At 38.3% G+C, this 20,612-nt stretch overlaps 1 protein-coding gene across 1 annotated transcript in view; it reads left to right on the forward strand.

The window, feature by feature from the left end:
• Positions 1-4,435: 4,435 nt before the first annotated feature.
• LOC121299045 (solute carrier family 49 member A3-like) overlaps positions 4,436-20,612 on the forward strand; it is a 33,798-nt gene continuing 17,621 nt past the window's right edge. The window contains exons 1-3 of the mRNA XM_041226533.1: positions 4,436-4,886; positions 13,211-13,369; positions 19,788-20,007. Coding sequence (XP_041082467.1) covers positions 4,740-4,886; positions 13,211-13,369; positions 19,788-20,007 — 526 coding nt within the window. The 5' untranslated portion in view covers positions 4,436-4,739. The remainder of the gene's footprint in view (positions 4,887-13,210; positions 13,370-19,787; positions 20,008-20,612) is intronic.

Here is a 20,612-nt window from a genome sequence, read left to right on the forward strand (position 1 = left end):
GCTACAGTAATTCAGAGCCACCAGACTCAAGCTGCACTTGGACAAGTGTAAGTTAATGCAGTGGGAGGTCACATTCCTGGTGGAACATGTGGAAAAGGACAGGATCAGGACAGAGCCAGAGAAGATTGAGGCAGTCTGGACATGGCCGACCCCTACCGACCAACGCTAGCTGCTGAGCATCTTAGGACACTACACTACAACCCACTGTCCTGAGTGTGTCTGTCGTACCAGGCATTTTGGGGTAGCTAAGACCCTGCGGCACCTGAGATAGTCCTACTACTGGGGCCACTGTTGGAGAAACATGGAGGACCACTGTCGGAAATGCAATGACCGCACAGCCTGCAAGGGACCCTCTGGGCAGTCCCACGCCCCGCTCCAACAATTCCCAGTGGGGGTACCGATTGAGAGGACAGTAGGCGTCCTTGGTCCCTTCCCCATGTCAGACAGAGGCAACAGGTTTGTACTGGTAGCAATGGCCTAAAGCGTACATTCTTCCAAACCAGGAGGCGGGCACCATTGCAGGTGTCCTGATCGAAGGATTCTTCTACAGTTTTGGGTCCCCTCAGGAGCTGGACTCTGACCAAGGGAGGAACTTCGAGTCCTGGGTACTCAATGAGGTTTACCACTACCTCAAGAAGACACATACCACCCCCCTTCAGCCACAAAGCTACAGGTTGGTGGAATGCTTTAATTGCACACTCTCCACCCAAATGATCACTACCAGCCACCACCAGTCGGACTGGAGTCTTCAGCTTCCTCCTGGCATACCAGATAGCAGTACAGGAGTCAACATGCTGCACGCCGGCCCTATTGATGATGGGTACAGATGCAGAACAGGCTGGGTGCTGCCCACCGGTTTGCCAGGGACCATCGTAATTATGCCACTTCCCCATTACGTTCCCCCTTGCCTTCACCTTTGCCCTCCCCCCCAGTCCGGGGAACACTCTTCAGCCAAAGGAGTGCCTGTTCAGGAGACTGCACCACCCCCCAGACACATCATCGCCCTCTCCTCCGTTAGGGAAGACCTCCCCCACTCCTCTCAATCACCCAACAAGAGTGAGACCACGTTGCTAGTTCCAGGTGCCTTCGCTTCAGGACAGGTCAGTTCTTCCCAGGCATGGAAGTGTTTGAAAGGGGTGGCCGTGTAGCACCAGGGCAGCTGCTACAAGGAACTCATGTTGCAAGGATTGTGAAACAGACTGCATTATGGACTGGGGAAGGGATTGGGACTTTGCAAACTTTGCTTTTGTGACCAGGACAGTGATATTTCAAAATATCACTATATCCAATGGGAAAACGGGCAAGTGTGTGTCCTTTCGTTTACATAAAGTCAGAAAAAAACAACATATGAATCCAAATTAACATGCATTTATGCTAAAGTAATACAAAAACGACTACAAAAGATTTAGAAGCGAGTAGTTTTTCTAGAGTTACGATTATACTGTATTTTTTCATAAGCTGATTTATGTAATTTACCAGGGGGGGGGGGGGGGGGGGGTGTGTGTGACCATTTTCCAGGAGGGACCAAATTTCACATGACACTGGCAAACTCACGCTCCGTCAACCCCTGACCCCACAGCATTTTGGTACCTCTAAATATAGGACTACACCACTGCATATTTGTAGTTGTTGGTGTGTCTATGTACTAGGATTGTTTGGCGACCTTTGCTTTAAAACAGTGATTTACAATTTTTTTTAAGACCTTGACATGACCCTCTGAACACCTTCGCTGGAACACAACTTGGATACCTTGCCCCAGGCCTGGAAGGGATGGTAGATAGGACTCAGACAGCCACAAGCACAACCAGGCGGAAGTGCAGGGGACCAGCCAGAGAAGGTAAGCAAAAAAATAAAAAATAAAAAAGTACAAAAAAAGTACAAAAAAGTACACATTCAGTGGGATACCAACACAAAAAGGGAGGATGGCCTAATTAGTTTCTCTGCTTCTCTCAGCCACCTGCCTCTTGATAATAGTTCAACTGGGAAAAAAATCACAAGTTCCAGTCCAGAAACAGCTGGACCCGCTCTGCTCAGTCCACACTAAGAAGAGCACAAATTCCTTATCAACATTTACCACAAGTGAAAGAAAAAACTAAAATAACAAAAAGTGTGCTTAATCCTGATAAAGCGCAAAGAAAAAATAAACGTCTTTACAAAAACAAAGCCACCAGAAAGTAAACAAGACACACCATGTTATGCCCCAGTCACAGAAAAATAGAACAATTCCAAACTTGTTCCTCTCGTGTGGTCTCTGTCCCAATCTGTCTCACGCCACAAGATTCTGCAATTTCCAATCCGCTCTCAATAAATCCCAGCAAGAAAAAACAAAAAAAAGCAAAAAGGGAACAAATAACAAACAAATAAAATAGCAAATCCTCACAAAAGTACTCCCACACGCCTCAGGTTCTTCCTGTCCTGCAAATCACCTGGTCCTTCCGGTTCTCCAGCTTTTCTCTGTACTCCGTTCCTACACCTTTTATAGTCCGGTCCCCCCCCCCCCCCCCCCCCGCCCCCCCCCGCCCCCCCCTGCACCATTGGCTATGACTTCATACAGGCGGAACTTCCTACTACTGGGGTGGAAGTACTGCAGCTAACCACCAGCCATTGTGCCCAAGAGAAAAAAAAAATCACGATTTGGGAAGAACAGATTCTACACCTATATATATATATATATATATATATATATATATATATATATATATATATATATATATATATATTAGCTCAAAGAGCCAGCTGCCCGAAAATCGTCACCTGTGACACACAGCTTTAAACTTCTATCTGCCTCTTCTTCCCCGCTACAGTATACATATTCAGCAACATAGATCTCTGTTTTTTGTTGTGTAAATCAACAAATATATTCCTATTCAAACAGTCGTGGAATATGCTGTAACCGCGTTCGGGAAGGTTCTGTGACCTAGAGTCAACAGTTCAATGCAGCAGGTGTTTGAGGACGTCAGAGAGGGTAGAATCGCCACTGATCAGGGGCTCAGTTTGCAGTGCGATTGGTACCCAGTTGCTACATTGTTGGCGGGAAGTTGTGTCTGCTTTGGATTGGTGGCCGATGCACTGGGGCGTGCCCTGGACGCAGGAATAAGGAAAGGGCTGCTGGAATAAGAAGAATAGAGAGACAGAGAAGAGCATAAGAAACAGCCAAGGAGAGCCAAGGAGAGCCAAAGTGAGGCGGGACTATAAAGGAATCCGAGATTTCACGTAGTTGGATGTAGCACACGGCCAACACAGTGTGCTTTGGAATTTCTTTTATTTAATTTTATATTTTGTCACAGTGTGAGTAGCACAACGTTGCTCAGATGTAAGTGCACCATTGGCTGGTAAAGCAGGACGCTTTTACCTGCCCAGTGTAGTCTCCTTGATTTACACGTATCGCTACAATAGAACTTCCTCATATTAAAATGAAAAGATTCAATAGATTTTATTAGCTGTACACAATTTTTAATTATTGTTGAAATTTCTGTAACAGTAGCTTCTAAACATTGTTTAAATGCATAATAATACACCCGTGTTAAAAATATATGGAGGTTAAGCTCTAGTTTTCCCTTTCACTGCTCTTCGTATTTCTATTCGTATCATGTATTGTTTTCTTTTTTGTTGATAATACATTAAAACTGAAGCTTGAAATAAAAATGTAATTTTATAATACTTTTGTATTATTTGAAAGTACGTTATGCAACTTCAGCAGTATGCCAGCTTTAATATAGCATTTTAAATACAACAATACATTTTTTTTAAGGACTCAATTAAAAATTGGTACAAAAATGCAAATAGTCTACCTAAACGTTTGGGCTAAGCAGGGCTTCCCAACCCTGGTCCCGGGGACCCCATGTGTCTTTTGGTTTTCATTCCAACTCAGCTCTCAATTACTTAGTTAATTTAACTAATAATTTGCTTAATTAGACATTTTTACTTGTTTTCAGCTCTTAATCAGCTGCAGATTTCATGTTAGATGTAACATTTTATAAATAACTTGAACTCTGCAACTTTTAGGATCTGAAAACAGTTAAAAAGGTCTAATTAAACAAAGTGTTAGTTCAATTAAAGTTAAGTAATTGAGAGTTCAGTTGGAATAAAAACCAGACACTTGGGCTCCCCAGGACCAGGGTTGGGAAGCCTTATTAGTGCCTTTAGTGTACTGTATCTAGAACATATAGAAATAGCAGCAGTCAATAAACGCTCTGATAAATCCCTGTACGTACGTATATTGTCATGTTAAATGATCATCTATCAGAACATTAAAAAGTGCCGTGAGCAAAGTTTACTGTAGATCCCGTCCTTTGTATTGTATAATGTTGTCTATAAAAGACGATTCTAAAATGACGGGCATTATGACCAGCTGGAAACTATGTAACTATGTGTATACAAGTGAATAAACGGCAAGTGCCAGACAAAGGGAGTGGTTAGATTATCACGTGAGACCGAAGTCTTGGTGCTGCTAAACCCTAACTTCCCAGGATTTCTGAGTTTGTTATGACAGTGATTGTACAGTGGAACGAAGCATTTAACCAAGTGGAAACCTGGCTGGATTATCGCTTTTGAACACGACGGTTTGCATTTATTTTCTGAATTACTCGGCACTGAAAGACACCGTTCTTGATTTAGTTTTTAACTTGATCTAATTGCAGCTATTTGAACTGCTTTTCGGTAGGTTTCGTTTCTTCAGTTTTGGTCTTGCTGAAGAAGGGCTATTTACAGGTTAGAAAAGAAAGTATTGGAGTTGCAGAATGGAAGAAGACGAGTTAGACTATGACGACGTGAAATTAGTAGCAGAAGTAAACGAGGATTTGACACAGCTGCTGAAGTACAAGGTGTACAGACGGAGATGGTTCCTCCTGCTTGTGACCTGTATCCTGAACAGTTCCAATGCGATGGTATGTACGCAGAGTGTGTACGGTGTCACACCATCACAACTACCGCATTGCAAGGGTTGGTTTGCGGGTCTGTTTTTACATGCTTGGTATTTATAGGTCAGACTAAGCTATTGACCACTTTTTAAAACTCGCTAGACTCCATGTCAGTGCTACAGTTTTTAACAGTGATCTGTCCCTGGTGATGGAAAAGTAACACGTTTACGACGGTAAATTTAAAATTTGAGCTATCAATCAGTTGGACAAAATATAATTAATATGTACAAAATTGTATAGACACACACACACATTTTATATATATCTTGCTTTTTTTTTTTATTCTGTTACTACTTTGAAAATTAGTCGGACTGACGGACACAGTAAAAACTGTAAACCGGTTTCATTCTCCCGCGTCTTTTTGAGAACTTGTACTGTATAATTTATAGCACAACAGACCTCGAACCACTCAGGGATGCTACAGATATATTTTACATTGTTTTTTTTTTTGTTTTTTTTGCCCCAGCATGGGGCGGCCAAATAAATGAAGTTTAACATAGCACTATATTGTACTTTAAAACATTGTATGCCTAAGCAAATTAGAAAAACAGGATAACAAGCTGCACTGTGTTTTTTAACACTATTAATACATTATTAATTCGGACTGTTCTAAACACGCACTTATTATCGTACTTATAATCAATGAACATTCGACGTATTATTGTTGCAAAAATAAAAATAACTGCACTCTTACCGTAAACTTTCGAATATCTCGTGGGAAGAATTGACGCTAAACCAGCCAAGCATTGTCTCCTCGACTGACATTGAAATGCAACTAAATCCTGTATTTTGGACCTTGGTGATACTGCAACAGGACCGTCGTAGCCTTGTTTATCTGTGCATCCGAAAACTGTCTTTGGTAAGCAAAACCATTCATTTTCATCAGAATATTAAAATACGTTTTCATATTTAGAGTACAGTAAGGAGGCAGATGTGGTTTTCAACTTTCCTTGCAGACACTTTTTCAGAAGTTCAAAAGACCCCGCTTTCATTGAAAATTGAGTGAAGGACTGGAAAACTCTGAAGAAAAAACTTTAGAAACATTCATAATCTGGCACCACAAACTATTCAGTTTAATGATAGTTTGTGTTTGAAACACAGGGCTCTATACTCTTGCCGTTCTCCACAAGTAAGTACAGTAGTAAGCATTTTGATGACAGGACATTTATGTATTTGCTGTCTGTCCTAAAATGAAATAATGTAAAATATACATAAACATAAAGATTGTATACTTTATATTTATACATGTATTCATTTAGTTAAGATGGATTTTTTTTTTTTTAACATGTCGGCCTTATTTTGTGTTTGCTGTTAAAAATCCGTGAAATAATGTTCTTGTTTTCTTTACCGTAGCTCTATTTGTTTCCATTATCTTTAAGGACACTTAATTTCGGCAATATCTACTGTTTTAAATCACTCATTTTCATTAGGCCGATCTCTGTTTTTGTTAACAGTAGGGGCTACCAGTTGATGTTTGTTGTCATGCCGACGAGGGGCGAGAGCTGGAGTGTGATTGGTTAGAGAGACAAATTTACTCCTGATGGGGTTTTAGGCGACTCGTCCAGTGTGAATGCCTCCATAAGATGTATTGTGTGTGTGTATATATATATATATATATATATATATATATATATATATATATATATATATATATATATTACGCCAGACTTTGACATGCTGTTCGAAAGGACCTTTACTTTCCATAACATTTTAATAAGTATACAATGAAGTATGCTAAATAATGTTAATACCAAGTTACATCACAGTTAGATAAAGTTTTGTAGATATATTGAAACATTTAAAGTTTGACATATGTACCACATACTACCGCCTTCACTATATCCCTGTAAACAGACTTCCATCTCCTGCAGATTAGGCTGCATTATTGTTACATTTTTTTCATAACTTGCTAAAAAGAGCAATGTCACTTCAGCTTTAAGAACTTACCACTGGGAATAAATAATTCTTCTAAACCCTTGCAGTAATTATGCTCTGATCAGCAGTTTTAAAGCAATGGCAGCTGTAATTGAAGCAAATGGAAATGTCGTTGAACAGTGTATGGGTTGAAAATGATGGAAGCAGTACCCGTAGTGGGACCAAGTGGAAGTTGTGACAATGTTGTTATTATTATTATTATTATTATTATTATTATTATTTTTTAGTTTATTTGGCAGGCAAGGACAGACAGCTGAAGCAGAGAGACCAGCAAGGAGAGAGATACAGTAGTCCAGTCTGGAGGATACAAGAGCTTGGACCAGGAGTTGAGTGGAATAAGCAATGAGAAAAAGACGGATTCGGTAGATGTTGTTAAGAAGCAGCAAGTGCGTGACAGAGAGGAGGAAAGGTTAGGGGTCAAGAGTTGCACCTAGGTTTTTAGCAGGAGATAGAAAAAGTGTTAAAGTCAAGGGAAACTGATGGAGAGGTCAGAGGAGGGAAAGGAACTAGAAGAAAAGTAGAGCAGATCCAATTTAGAGAGGTTGAGCTTGAGGTGATGTGAATGTGTTCAGGTTGAGATAGCTGAGAGATGTGGGAGTCAAATGAGAAGTGGTAGGAGAAGCCAAAAGAGGAGATGAGAGTACCTAGCGACCAAGTGTAGAGAGAACAGGAAGGGTCCCGGGATAGATACTTGGGGTACACCTGTAGAGAAGGGGCAAGGAGAAGCGAGAGAGCCATGCCAGAAAACCTGGAAGGAATGGTTAGAGAGCATTGTCTGAGAGCCCCAGGTCAGAGAGAGGAGGATAGCTTGATCGACAGTGTCAGAGGCAGAGAAGAGTTCAAGGACAATTACTTGCAGAGAGGAGGCTTTACTCTGTGGAGTGTGCAGTACAGAATCCAAATTGAAGAGGGTCAAGCAGAGTGTGCTTGGTGAGGAAGGATGCCAGCTGGCGGTGTACAGCTCGCTCAAGAGTTTGAAAGGAACAAGAAGAGAGGGACAGGGCAATAGTTCTGGGCAGAAGAAGAGTTATGAGAGGGTCCTCAATCACAGCAGGAAGAGCGATAAAAGAAACAACAAAAAAAAACATAACAAGTGCTCTTTTTTTTGTTCCATACCATATTGTGGACCGTGTGACAAGACAGCTCTGTGTTACCAGCAGGGAAGGAGTCTCAGACACAGGGAATCTGCAGTTTAAGCATTAAAGTGCACTTTAATAAACACAAATAACACAAACAAAAGGGCACAGGGGCCAAAATAAAGAGCATTCGCCTTCACTGAACAGATCTTTTAAACAAACAGCAACCCATAAAACAAAAACTCACCAAACTCCCTCCTCCAAATGGAGCAATGGGCTCTCCTTTTATGTGATGTGGATGCTTCCAATTAGCACCAATCATTCCATTTAGGAGCAGCCATATTCTCACATGTTTTTGGCAGGGACAGGAATTAACCCCATCCCTGCCAACCACCACCAAAACACGAACAAAACTCCACAATATTTATAGGCAAAGCTCTTGCTCTGCTACAGGCCATTACTGCTGTGTTATCTGTTTGATAATGTGAGCAATAATCCTTACACTATCAGTGCACTAGTGTTTCTGGCCATTTTGAAAAGAGCTTTGAAACAGACTTTAACGTTATAAGTGTAAAAATTTGTCAGAATGTTAACAATTAAAAGAAAAATTACAGGTATGTTATTGAAACAGTTGTAGTAACAAGTGGGGACGTGTAATGCTATATTTTTTGGAACCCTGCTACTTACTCTTTAAACCCCAGAAGTAGAATCTTAGTCTTGTGTTATAACTGACAACACTGTTCATCTCTTCGTAACGTTTTACCCGAATTCAGCTGTTCAACTCATTTTCCCCACTAGCCAGCAGACGAAAAAAAAAAACAGCATCCCATCATGTTTATTCTGATAAACATAACCATTATGCTGTTATGTTTAAAACTGTACGCAACATTAATGCAGTATTTAGATTTCAAGACGTTCATTTTAACATACTCTGCATATAATATTTTCTAAACAAAGTTGTTAAGGTAGGAGAAAGGCAGAAATAATTCAGCCAAACTTTAATTCCAGAGCAAGGTACATTATAATTTTAAGAAACAAACAGAAACAGTACTTAATTATAATAATACTTTTTATAAAATGATTAAAATTGAAATGAATCAATCTTTCTGAACCAATCCTTCTAAACTGCGCTATGTTCCTTTCACTCATGTCAGTATTAGCAGCCGGTATCATCAATGTGGGAGGGCACACGTCCAGTTCCATGCAAGCCAGCTGAAAAAAGGGAAGAATGTGACTGGGAGAATTTGGATCGGACGCTACCTTCTCATTAAAGCTGTGTATTTACTGTTATATTACATATTAATATGACAAGCCGCTACTGTCAAAACTGCCTGCATATGTCAAAATAAGTGGTATCATAATATAATATTATAATCAATTAGGAGTTGAATTTTTAATTTATTTTTCGGAGTGCCCAATTTACCACAATAAAATAACCACCTTTTCAGAGGCTTTGCCACTTAATTTACTCCTCTGCGCACAAAATGGAAGTTGATGATATGTTATCTTGTTGGCACTATTTTAAAATAGGGAATAAAAAAAGAATAGATCACTACAGGTTTTTCTGATTTGCTACAAGCAAGTCAGACATGAGTGTACTTTAGGTCTTTATTGAAGAACTGTGCTGATAAAGAGGGTTGTAACACGATTCACATTCAACTGTACACCAAACGAACCATTAACCTGTCCTATTGCAGCAAGAGTTCTATTTAGTCCACAGGGGTGCTTCAAACTTTTAAGTTGTTGTTGTCTTCCAGACAACAACAAGAATACATTACTTAAGAAAACATATTTCATATCAGGTTGGTTTTTAAATTATGAGACTTGAAGAATGAACAATATTTAAGAGAAGGAAGTTCAACCACAATAATAATTTCTTGGTAGATTCTAAGTGCTGACAGTATATATTATATATATATATATATATATCATATATATATATATATATTCTATACACACCACATATATATATATGTGTGTGTGTTGTTTTACCCATCATGGTTGAGAAATCCTGGTGAAAAGTAATCATAAGAACATAGGAAAGTTTACAAACGAGAGGAGGCCATTTGGCCCATCTTGCTCGTTTGGTTGTTAGTAGCTCAATAAGTAACAGGGAAATTGTGAAATGTGGCACCCCTCAAATTGTAGCCCATACAGTAAATTCATTAAGTATATGGAATACTACACAGCTGTGTGTAATTCAATATGTTAACGTAACATTATTCAGCAGATTTCATTCAACTTTATGAAACAACATTAGTTAATTCTATAGGATGATGCATAACCTTTGGCTATAGCTATACTACACTTTATACTATACTTCGTAGTCAGGCTTCTACAAATAAATCTTGAAAGAAGAATAGTAATTTACATGTAAAAAAAAAAAAAAAAAAAAGATACTTAATAAAAATATTTTTCCCCTAATAAGAAAAAAAAAATCTCAGAAAAAGAATCCCTTCATATTGTGTTCATTTGTACAAAACACTCTGAACTGCACAGATAAAAAACTACTTAGATAAAAAAGTGCAATATATATATATATATAAGTGCAATATATATATATATATATATATATATATATATATATATATATAAAAAATATACATATACATACAAGTCAATGAGTGTTAAACTTGGAGGGACTGCTTTTCACTTCTGGTTTTAGTCACTTGATAGTTTAAGGAACCTGGACTATAATGGGGAGCATGGAACTTTCTGTTCCTGTTCTGAGTGACAAGGCACTAAGCATCACATAACATAACATAACACAAAGCCAGATGCAAAGCTAGAGATAAATGAAAACAGGAAAACAAATAAAAAGTGAATGGAAATTTTAAATAAAATGGGGTATTTAATTATGGAGCACCATCAACAATTTTATTTGAGGAGCCACAATCACCTGCCACAATATTTGCATCCTGTAAGTCTGAAACTTACAAAAGGACAAAGAGAAAACGACCAGCTTAAGTTAAGTGCAAGATCAGTGATAGGGGCAGGAACATTTAAAAGCACTCAGTGTCCTGTTGCACGCTTCACTGAAAATCAAAGTCAATATTGTAATGTGCAGTGTTCTATACAAGAACAGCAAACACTACTTGTTTCAGTAGCACACTAATCACCTCAATGGATGCACCATGCTGCACCATGGCTACAGCTCCGCTCTACTCTTTACTCCTCTGCAACAACAAAACATAACATAACAAATCCAGGCTTCCGCCATGTCATCAATAGTCAGTGTAAGGGGCCGTACTTGCGTAGTTGTGTCCCCTTTGTACTACTCAACTCCTCCCTGCAATCAGCTCAGCACCCCGGCGAACCAATCGCTGCTTAGCCTGCAGCTGATCACAGGTGAGTCATCTTGTGTACTGACAGCTACTTGCCTCCACCAATATGGTCGACTTCCTGTTTCCGCTCACTGTCAAGTCCACCTGTCTATGGGGAGGCGTACTACCAACCTTACACAGCGCCCTTTCTGGTCAGGAGGGAGATTTACAGCATTGATTCTTTCTCTCTTTATCACAGATGGACTTGCTATCAGTGTACACTCCATACTGGGTATTTCATGCTAAAAAGAAAATGTCAGGACAACTTTCTGTTAAATGAGTGAAAATAACAAAAGCACAATGAAATACTTGGCGACTGCAAGAATTAATGCAATTAGAATCAGCAATGAGCAACTAACGTCATTTGTCACATCTGTTTAAAACGCTAAGTGAAACAGAATCAGGTTCAGTCTATATATGAAGGTAAAATCGTGACATTGTTTTGTAATTAACAACTTTTTCTGAGTTTAATTAGGGAACAGAATCGGCTCAAAATTATTTTAAAGGGACATCATGTGATCAAAAATAAAACCTGAGACCTTCAAGCCCTATTTTTAACTTAAAATCAATTCACAGTGGTAGCCAAATTAGTATAATTAAGTAGAATTAGTATAAGGCTCTGTGAAAGGGTGCCTTTGCAAGGGTGATGTCAACCAGGAACAGCAACCAAAACACGCTTATGATGGCGGGTGAAAACTGAGCCTTGGCTCTCAGTTTATTTATTAAATAATAATGCAAACAAAAAGAGCTTAAACAAAACACACAACACAGAAAATAAAGGGTGTATTGGCCAAACAAACAGACGTGGATGAACACCAAACAAGTACCGTTCTGGCACTTCCAGCACGCTGTAGCAATTGTTATTATTTTAAATTAACTCTCTCTCACCATTTCTCCACTTCCCGAACACACAACCCCGAGTGAGTGCTTTATGCATCTATATATACAATTGTGCAGGGATTCAATTACCAATTAATTATTAATTGAGTTCCAGCACGTGCACTAATCTGTGTACCCCGTGCTCACATATCAGTACCCACTTAAATATGCACGTGGCATGAGTTGTGCCATCCTCGTGTCTAAATACAAATTACACGTTATAACACTCCTAGTCATAACCCATATTTATATCCTGTGTATTTTATACCTAAACACCAACATTAACACACTACATACAACATAAAACACTAATAAACACAAAGGGGCAGGACACTCCGCCACAGGCTCACTTGTGTTTGATTACACTGTGTAACAAAAATATATTTTTTTTTTGTTCCTGGGTAGTAAGTGTTATTTCCTAATTGCTTATGCCTCAAAAGTATAGAACATGGCTATTATTCCCCACAAACTTTGCTTTTGTGACCAGGACAGTGATATTTCAAAATACCACTATTTTCAATGGGAAAATTGGAAAATGTGTGTCTTTTCGTTTACATAAAGTCAGAAAAAAACAACATATGAATCCAAATTAACATGTATTTATACTAAAGTAATACAAAGATGACTACAAAAGATTTAGAAGTGAGTAGTTTTTCGAGATTTACAATTATACTGTAAATACTCAACATGTTAGTTTGGATTCATATGTTGTTTTTTTCTGACTTTATGTGAACGAAAAGACACACATTTTCCCATTTTCCTATTGGAAATAGTGATATTTTGAAATATCACTGTCCTGGTCACAAAAGCAAAGTTTGTGGGGAATAATAGCCATGTTCTATACTTTTGAGGCATAAGCAATTAGGAAATAACACTTATTACCCAGGAACAAAAATTGTGTTACATATTGTTATAGAACTCTCTTGTCCCAGCTTGGCAAACAGTTACAATATTTTACATACATGAATAAACATGAATACATGAATAAACCAGTTAATAATTTGATTATATTTTTCTGTTGTCTGGACACAATGTCATTCGTGCTATGTTTTAATGGTTAATGTTTTTTGTATTTCAGTTATGGCTGAGTTTTGCCCCTGTTGCTGACCAGACTGCTAAGTACTTTGATCTTTCCTTGGACCAAGTGAACTGGTTGTCTCTGATATTCATGGTTGTAGCTATTCCTGTTGGGTTTGGAACCACGTGGATGCTTGACACTTTGGGACTGCGAACTTCAGTAAGTGATGAATGTTAATACATGATTGTATAATATGTTGTTATATTATTTAAACTACAGGATTGAATTGGTTGCAAGGACATTATTTAGTTGACAGTGTCATTCAATTATTTAATTCTTTCAAATAGAATATCAACATGGATCTTGGATTTCTGCACCTTGGCATATCCTTTAGATTTAGTTATGTTTCTTCTAAAGTTTCCTGACCCTGAATATACAAAGGATTTATAGATTTGTGAAATTTATTTTTCAGATCTGAGGACAACCTACTGTATCATGTCTGATTTTACAGATTTTGTATTTAAGGACTAAAACAATTTCCAGAAACATGTAGTAAACGCAAAGAAAGTCAGATCATGTTAGAGTTCTCAGTCACCTGTGTTACCACAATCCTGTCCAACAGAGCCACAATTTCTGGCTTGGTTCCACAATTCCTTGAAACTTATCTCTACAGAGAAGAATATATCAGCTACATACTTTCGTTTTTTTCATTTCTATTCTCTGGGCTCTCTTTCATGGGCAGGATTTTCAAAAAAACAGTGAGCTTTAGTAGCAAGTGATTTGCAAAGAAAATGTATTAAATCAATCCATTAATGCTTTGAAATTGTGCCGATGAAGTTGTTAATGAATGTATTTCTTGTTAAAAAGCTTAACTGTCGCAGGTCACCTACATCACTTCCTGTCTCAATGACTAAATAAGAGGAACTCGTTAATCAAAAAGCAGTTAACAAGATCAACAAAAATGAGTGGATGCATAATTCGCTGTTATGTAAACTAGTAGCGCACAGGGAGACAGCTCTCCCACCAGTGAGCAGCAGCCAAATGCAAATAAAAAGTAATGGGACTATCTATGTTGTGTATAATTTGTAAACTTCAAAATTGTGCATTTTGTCATGCAGAATGTACATTTATTTAGAACGCTTCACATATAAAATGCTGATTTACGATTATCTGGTGAGTGGGTAAAAATCAGACAGCACGGATTAAAAAAATAAAAAAATAAATAAAAATCAAACCTAATTTACCCTCATTTCGGGGGGATATTTTGCCAGAACTTAGTATATACAACTCTTTTAATTTGCATTTTGCAATCTGTTTTTTGGTTAAAAAGAAAAAAAAATACAGTAAGCCATCTATGTATATTGGTTGGAATTTGTTTTCTTATAATCTACTTTTATCTGTATTTTAGTATGTATGTACGATTGTAGACTATAAATGAATATGTTTGACGTGCCATTTGTGTTTGTAGTTGTTAGCTATATTATACATGTATAGGCCTACCATGTATGTAACACTTTATTTATTTATTTATTAAGCTTTTAAAATTACGACAGAACTCCCTAACCCAATACACAATTTGTTTATAATGAATTGTTCTGTGAATTGTCTAGCATTTTCTCTGGTACTCTTTGCTCACTTCCGCAATAAATAAACTCAACATGATTAGAAGTAGCCACCGAACACTTAGAGTATTATGAGAACATTTTATATGCACACAAACATGTGACTGTGAAAGTGTACATTGCACATAAAGTGTGGGGGGAGTCTGACAACATTAAATATGTTTAGGCAAATTCCATCTCTGTCACATTCCTCATGGATCTGTGTGCCTTTGTACACATGTTCTTCGTTCTTGTATGGATAAGATACAGGTTTTAAAGCCAAGGACGCATTGCAAATCCACAATCACCGAAAGAAACTTTATTGTAATATCTAATATGCCGTTTTCTATACCAATATTTCAGTTGTATAATTCAAGTAAAACCTACAGTAGAGGTCAGCTGTCATATAATGTACATAGAATTCAAATAGGCTACAGTTGCATTGATAATTTCTTGACAGTAACATTACACTTCATGCAGTATCTCATTTTAACAATACAACAAACATTCCGTAAGGTTACAAATGGTTAAAACAAGTGAATAAATCTTCATAACCATAAGTATAGAAAAGGCAAAAATATATTCATAACTAAAAATATTGAATTATCTAGGTTGTCTGTAAGAAATTACCTCTGGTCCTGTACCCTCTCTTTCTCTATATCGTCAGCCGCGGTCTGTTAAATTTGTGATTCAAGATTTCCATTGCATGAGAGTAGATATTAAAACTTAATGCTGATTTGAACTCCGCTCTCACCAAGATAAGCACCAACTAAGACTAACAGTAAACTAATGTGATCCATCTGCATTTCCATCCATTTGCGTTTCTTTCCATCTGTTGATGTATATATCCTTCTGCCTGATGTTGATGACTGAAGTGTAGTGCTGGCTGCAGGGATCCGCTTATTTTGCCTCTCCAGCGCATCAGCACACACGGCTGTGCATCAGCACAATGGCTGTGATGCTGGCTCTGGGGATCAACCACAGCACGGTGTCCCCAGCGCATCAGAATGACAACCGTCTGGATTGAGCTAAGTAGGGTACATCTCTGGGGTCTTCAAGTGGGCACCTTCCATCCTCGGTGTTTCGTCGACTAGCCCATGACACCTCAACAGGGCTCGACAGTGATTCTGGCGTCCCAGCATCACCCCCTCTGTCCACCACTCATCTCAGCCCAGCTTACTTACCCATAAATCAGCGTTGCTTTCTTTCTATTGTGCTTGAGATCCCCAGCCAAAATCTTTCTGTCTCGACCACAGGCAGTTGCCTATCCTTTCTACTCAGATAAGTTCTTCACTGTGCAACGCAACTCTTGGCCACTGAACTCGACATCTCTGAGAAACCGGGTTTTAGAGTGTGCCACAAATCCTCGACAAGCCACCTCCACTGGGTAAACCCGGGCTGTCTATCCTCACTGTTCCGTTTCAACAGCTAGTTGAGCATACCTCAGTTTCTTCCTCTCATACGCCTCATCCACAGCATCCTCCCAAGACACTGTTAACTCTACCATATGAACAAGACATGCGGATCCAGACCACAATCAGCATGCCTTCTGGTCAAAGATTAGTGGTGGCAATCTCAGGTGGAAAAATAAGCCGTTGACCAACATTTGCCAGCATTTTCCAGTCTCCAGCAGCTTCCAGTTGTCTTGGGCAAGGTTTGGTTTTAACACCTTTTCTTGATGGTTGCTCTCTTGGACAGAGGAATATTGTCTTTTGTGTGTAATTCTTTGATGGAACTGGTGGCAACTTATTGGTCAGGTTACGCTTGTCTTCCAATGCTAAGGCCAGACATCGCAGTACCTGGTACCAAGTAAACCGTCCTTGGCAAAGACCCACCTTACATCCTGTGAAAATGTGCCTTAATGTTGCAGTTGATGAACACAAAGGGCATGAGGAATCCTCACCCACCCAGAGGTTTAGGTTCTGTGGTGATGGGAGAACATCAAATGTTGATCTGATGAGGAAACTGATCCTGCTCTGTTCCATTGTCCATAGGTCTCCCATCTCATCCATTCTCTCTGCTTGGCCTGGTAAACGGCCTTTAAACACCTGATCCTCTCCTCCTGCTTTTGCACCTGGTTGACTACCAGCTTCCTCCGTTGAGCTGGGGTTGCCTTGTGCCATGTAGGAGGAGCTGAACCGAGACCAAGACTCCCTCTTCCATGCTGAACTTGCCCCATAATATCACCGATTCGATGGGCAGCCATAGCATCTTCCACAGCTTTCTTTGCTGCCCACTTTCTTCCCGTTATGAGTTATATACTGTTTCCTTAATTAAAACCCTCCTTTATCAAGTGCAAATTAACTCCTTATAAGTGATGACAGTTAACACAGATTTGCTTTTAAATTCCCACAAAAACAAAAGAAGCACTGCGCTTTAAGATATTAACATAATTTTGGAAATCACATTAGGATGATTATTTAATAATGAAATAGGAATAACGACTGCTTGAAAATGTCAAAATCCATGCTACATACTGATTTATTACACCGTGTAACAATTTATGTGTTTGTGTTATTTCCTAATTGCTTATGCCTCAAAAGTATAGAAAATGGCTATTATTCCCCACAAACTTTGCTTTTGTGACCAGGACAGGTAAATTTCAAAATAACACTATTTCCAATAAGAAAACGGGTGCTTTTGTGTCTTTTAGTTTACATAAAGTCAGAAAAAAACAACATATGAATCCAAATTAACATGTATTTATACTAAAGTAATACAAAAATGACTACAAAAGATTTAGAAGTGAGTAGTTTTTCGAGATTTATGATTATACTGTAAATTTACAGTATAATCGTAAATCTCGAAAAAGAGCTACCTGAAGACCTTAGGCAAAAAATTATGTATTGTCATAAAGCTGGAGAAGGATACAAGAAGATTTCCAAGCATTTGAGTATCCCAATTTCAACTAGTGTTTCTATTATCAAAAAGTACAAGACTCATGGTACTGTCACAACGCTCCCTCGGTCTGAAAGAAAGATGGTTCTTTAACCAAGAACAAGAAGAAAAATTGTAAGGTTAATAACAATCCGAGATTGACTGCCAAAGATATTCAGAGTGAATTTGCTGCAAGTGTGACTGGGGTTTCCATTTCAATCATAGGTCTAGTATTGCATGGTGAAGGTCTCAATGGTCGCAGGCCAAGGAAAAAGCCACTTTTAGGAAAATGTTTAAAGTTTGCAAAATGGCATTTGAATAATGGTTATGAGTACTGCTCAAAGGTTTTGTGGAGTGATGAAACAGAAATCGAGCTATTTGGTCACGCTGATAGTCGTTGCTTTTGGAGAAAGTCTGGTGAGGTGTATAAAGAAAAGAACACCATACCTACTGTCAAGCATGGAGGTGGTAATATCTTTCTATGGGGCTGTTTTTCCTCTAATAGCACAGGAAATTTAGTTCCAATGCATGATAAAATGGATTCCAAAGCATACCAAATGATATTGGCCAATCATCTGCAACCCTCCACTACAAAACTTGGTTTAAAGCACAATTGGACATTCCAACATGACAACGATCCAAAGCACACATGAAAATCTACTTCAGAAAGGTTAAAGAAGAATAAAATCAAGGTTTTAGAATGGCCTTGTCAAAGCCCCTATCTAAATCCAGTTTTGAAACTTTGGTATGAGTCGAAGAAGGCTTTGTACCTGAGAAATCCTCTGAATTTGAACGAACTGGAACAATTTTGCGTTGAAGAAGAATCATGCCAAAAGCTCATAGACAAATGTTCTAATTGTTTATTGCTAACAGTGCCTCAACTAGTTATTAACTTCAATTTCCTTGTCAGGGTATGAATACTTCTGAATTAGCATTTTTGGAGTTTTTGCACAAAAAAATTGCAGAAATAAATAATTGTAGACATCTATTTCTTGTAACTTTTTTCCATCTCCACAAAAGCAAAACTTTTGCTACAGAAGAGTTTTCCTATATTTCTTTGTTTTTGAGAATTTTTTAGAAATTATAAATTTCCATTGGGGTATGTAAACTTTTGACTACAACTGTATCTGGCAATAAATCATACATACCAAGCTTATCCAAATATGCATAAGCTTGGGGTATTTTTTCAATGACGAGTATTATTTTTTCCTCCATCATTCTGGATACTGCTTCACCCTGCTGGACCACGTGCATTGAAGCTGTTCTCTGATTGGTTAATTCCCTAGTTGTCACACGACAAATGTCAAAAAATAGGATTCAATCCTATTTATTTTGCATTGCCCCTGCGTTGCCAGTGGTGCCAATGATACTTATCAAAAGTATAGGTTCTAGTTGTTTTGTCCCAACATGCCTGGTGGGTACCAGTCTTTACTCTATAAAGTTGACTAAATCTGTAGCCAGATGATTCAGACACAAGCTTAAAGGAAACCTATTTTTATTGCTTTGGAAAAGCAACAACAGTAGGTAAAATGTGTTATATTTTATAAATAAAATACTGTTATAGTGGAATGTGCTGTGCAGTCTAAAAATGAGATTTTGACAACAGCAGCTAGCAACCCATGATAATTTGACACATCTGACAAAGACAACTCCCATCAGATTTGTTAAATAACTTACGTAAACAAGTGTTATTTCTCATTTTCTTTTTTTCAGTGGTGTAAAAAGGGGAAGTGGTTTAAATGGTTTATCACAAATGGCATCTGTAAGATAGTTATTATAATTGCTACCTCTTACTACTTTGCTTGCCATGAACATGCTATAATAACCAACAATGTCACAGGAAACAGCCGACCGTGTGTAAAAAGGTTTCCTAAAAATATAAAAAGTTTGCACACCACTTATTTAGAGGACAGATCTCAAACCCCAGTACACTAGAGCAGCCCTTTTGAAAAAAGCTTTGAAGCAGAGTTTAAAGATAAGTATAACAAGTTGTCAGGATGTTAACAATGAAAAGAACATTTACAGGTACGTTATTTAAACAGTTGTAGAAACATGTGGGGATGTTTAATGCAATATTTTTCGGAACCCCGCTACTTCCTCTCTAAGCAGCTGGTTTTAGTAACAAAAAAAAATGGTCCTGATGTTGTCTTGTGTTTCAGTTGATCCTGAGCTCCTGGTTGAACATGACTGGTAGTATTCTGCGTTTCCTCAGTATTCTTGATAACATCCCTGTAGGACTGAGACACTACCCTCTTTTGATGGTCGGGCAGACGCTGTGTGCCTTGGCACAGCCACTGGTCATCTTCTCACCCACCAAACTGGCAGCAGTTTGGTTTCCAGAGAATCAGAGAGCCACTGCCAATATGATCGCCTCCATGTGTAAGTGGTGAGGTGAGCAAGTGGGCAAATTGCATTTTAGTATTTATGGACCTTGGTAAGTGGAGTTCCTAACTTGTAGGTCTATTCCAAAACAATTTTTATTGTAGAATATTGTTTGAGTGGAAGAAGAATTGAAGTCAATAGTGCAAATACTTGATTAGTCCCAACTTTATTGAGAGCCAGAAAATAATTTTAAGTTTCTTATAGTCTCTAATAGGAGTAACATAATCGTGTTGTGACTAGGAGCTATATATAGAGGTTTGCAGAAGTATTCACCCCCACCCAATAATGTCACATTTTGTTGAATTACAAATAATGTGTGCACAGTTTTTCAAACAAACTTTTTTTTTATTCAAAGCTGTAGTGATTAAACTGAACACTGTTATATGAGGAGGAGGTTAAATGTCAACAAAACTTGAAAAGAAAATGTACAAAATGAAATTTACTGGTTGCATAAGTATTCAGGCCCTTAAGTCAGTACTTGGTAGAAACACCTTTTGCAGCAATTAGTCTTTTTGGATAGGTCTGTACTACCTTTGCAGAGTAGGATGGTGAAATTTTTGCCCGGTCTTCACTGGAAAAATGCTACAGTTCTGATCAGTTTG

The sequence above is a fragment of the Polyodon spathula genome, chromosome 2, assembly GCF_017654505.1.
Source record: "Polyodon spathula isolate WHYD16114869_AA chromosome 2, ASM1765450v1, whole genome shotgun sequence".
In the NCBI taxonomy this organism is placed as follows: Eukaryota; Metazoa; Chordata; class Actinopteri; order Acipenseriformes; family Polyodontidae; genus Polyodon; species Polyodon spathula.